This window comes from Amphimedon queenslandica, unplaced genomic scaffold (assembly GCF_000090795.2).
Source record: "Amphimedon queenslandica unplaced genomic scaffold, v1.1 AMPQUscaffold_3426_Cont24580, whole genome shotgun sequence".
Taxonomy (NCBI): Eukaryota; Metazoa; Porifera; class Demospongiae; order Haplosclerida; family Niphatidae; genus Amphimedon; species Amphimedon queenslandica.
In genome coordinates this window covers 1-1,404 of record NW_003556247.1, presented here as the reverse complement: position 1 = coordinate 1,404, position 1,404 = coordinate 1, and the positions used below count along the sequence as shown (strand labels likewise).

The window sequence follows — 1,404 nt, the reverse complement described above, 5'->3', positions numbered from 1 at the left end:
GATCTCTCTAGTTTCTGCAGTAGTAGCTAGTTTTGTGATACAATCATCAGAAAGCTGCCATTTTTCATCACGTGATACCAATGGAATGCAATTGAACTTTGCAATTATTGCTCAAAGGTCAACCGTGTCCTACCTCCTCTGACTTGGTCACACCAAATTCAATTAAGGCGTGGCTTAAGTAAATACATGATTTTATTCTTCTACTTACAAAACAGGATCATGTATGTACTTGTATTTATTTTATCCTAAAAAATCGTGTAAATATTTGTATATCGTCTATAGATGTGCAATGTCTGCTTACAGTTACTCCAAGGAAGTTAACTTCACTAAAGCTTTGTCTCAGAATACAGCCTAGTTTCATGTTAGTATAGTTAAACCGTTCTAATGGTACTAGATCTCCTGGTACATTCTCACATCCACTTTCATTACGTGATAATATCTTTTTTGATGCTATATCTAGTGCAACAGCTATAGCCCACACTCCATCAAATGCAACTCCTGACAGCCCTAGTGCTGTCAGGTTTTCATACACAGGCTCATTTGTCAGTAGATCAGTGTAGTTTGAAAGATACACACCCGAAGTCTATATAATAAAGTACAGGAATTAAAATTAATATCACATCTATTGTATCTACTTACCAGGCCAGAAAATGTAATGATTGATTTGTTCTGAAGTGTCAAATATCCATCAGGAACTAAGCCTAAACTCCCATCTATAACTTGCATCATAATTTCATCAGTACATGAATCATTATTAGAAGATGAAGGACTATTAGACCTCCACCAGCCGGCATTATACCATGATGGGAGTATCCATAGATACTTAGAACCAAACATTCCTCTATAATATGCCTGCAGGTACAGGTACACATAAAGAAATTATCTTAATCAATCATACCTCACACAACACTGGATAAGCAATATCAGGATATGCATTAATGTGAATAATTCTAAATTTCTGGGCCTCACTCTAAAAAAGTTAAATCAATACTAATGAATACAAAATGGTATAACTATAACTCTGTCAAAGAAAAGAAGAGGATTATGTCCTGATAAGACATCATATCTGTCTAATATCCACCCTTCATTTTTAAAAATAACACTGGCTAGCTCATCAGTCACCTGTAAACCATAAAATATTTAATCTTTTGTATTATTTAACCTTACTCTACTGAACAAAAGAGTGGTCATCTTGTGCAATGATTGACATTTGTCTCCATCCAAACTCTCTCATTAATTGTCCCAATGATTCACTAACATAACGAAATGAGACAAGAGTGCTAAAGAAGTTCCTAAATCTGGTTCGGTCATTTAAAACATTAGCAGCTGCTGCATAAGCTAACTATTAAAGAATCATTAGTACAATGGCGACATATTGTATGCAAACATTACATGCAAGTACTA

At 34.6% G+C, this 1,404-nt stretch overlaps 1 protein-coding gene across 1 annotated transcript; it reads right to left on the bottom strand.

The window, feature by feature from the left end:
* Window positions 1–6: 6 nt before the first annotated feature.
* LOC109592942 (gamma-aminobutyric acid type B receptor subunit 2-like) lies at window positions 7–1,191 on the bottom strand. Its single transcript, XM_020008242.1, has 6 exons — window positions 1,168–1,191; window positions 1,021–1,122; window positions 899–970; window positions 640–852; window positions 302–583; window positions 7–245 (listed from the first exon to the last, which is right to left on the bottom strand). Exons 1-6 carry the CDS (start codon window positions 1,189–1,191, stop codon window positions 201–203), a joined length of 738 nt encoding a protein of 245 aa, XP_019863801.1. The 3' UTR covers window positions 7–200.
* Between the last annotated feature and the right edge of the window lie 213 nt (window positions 1,192–1,404).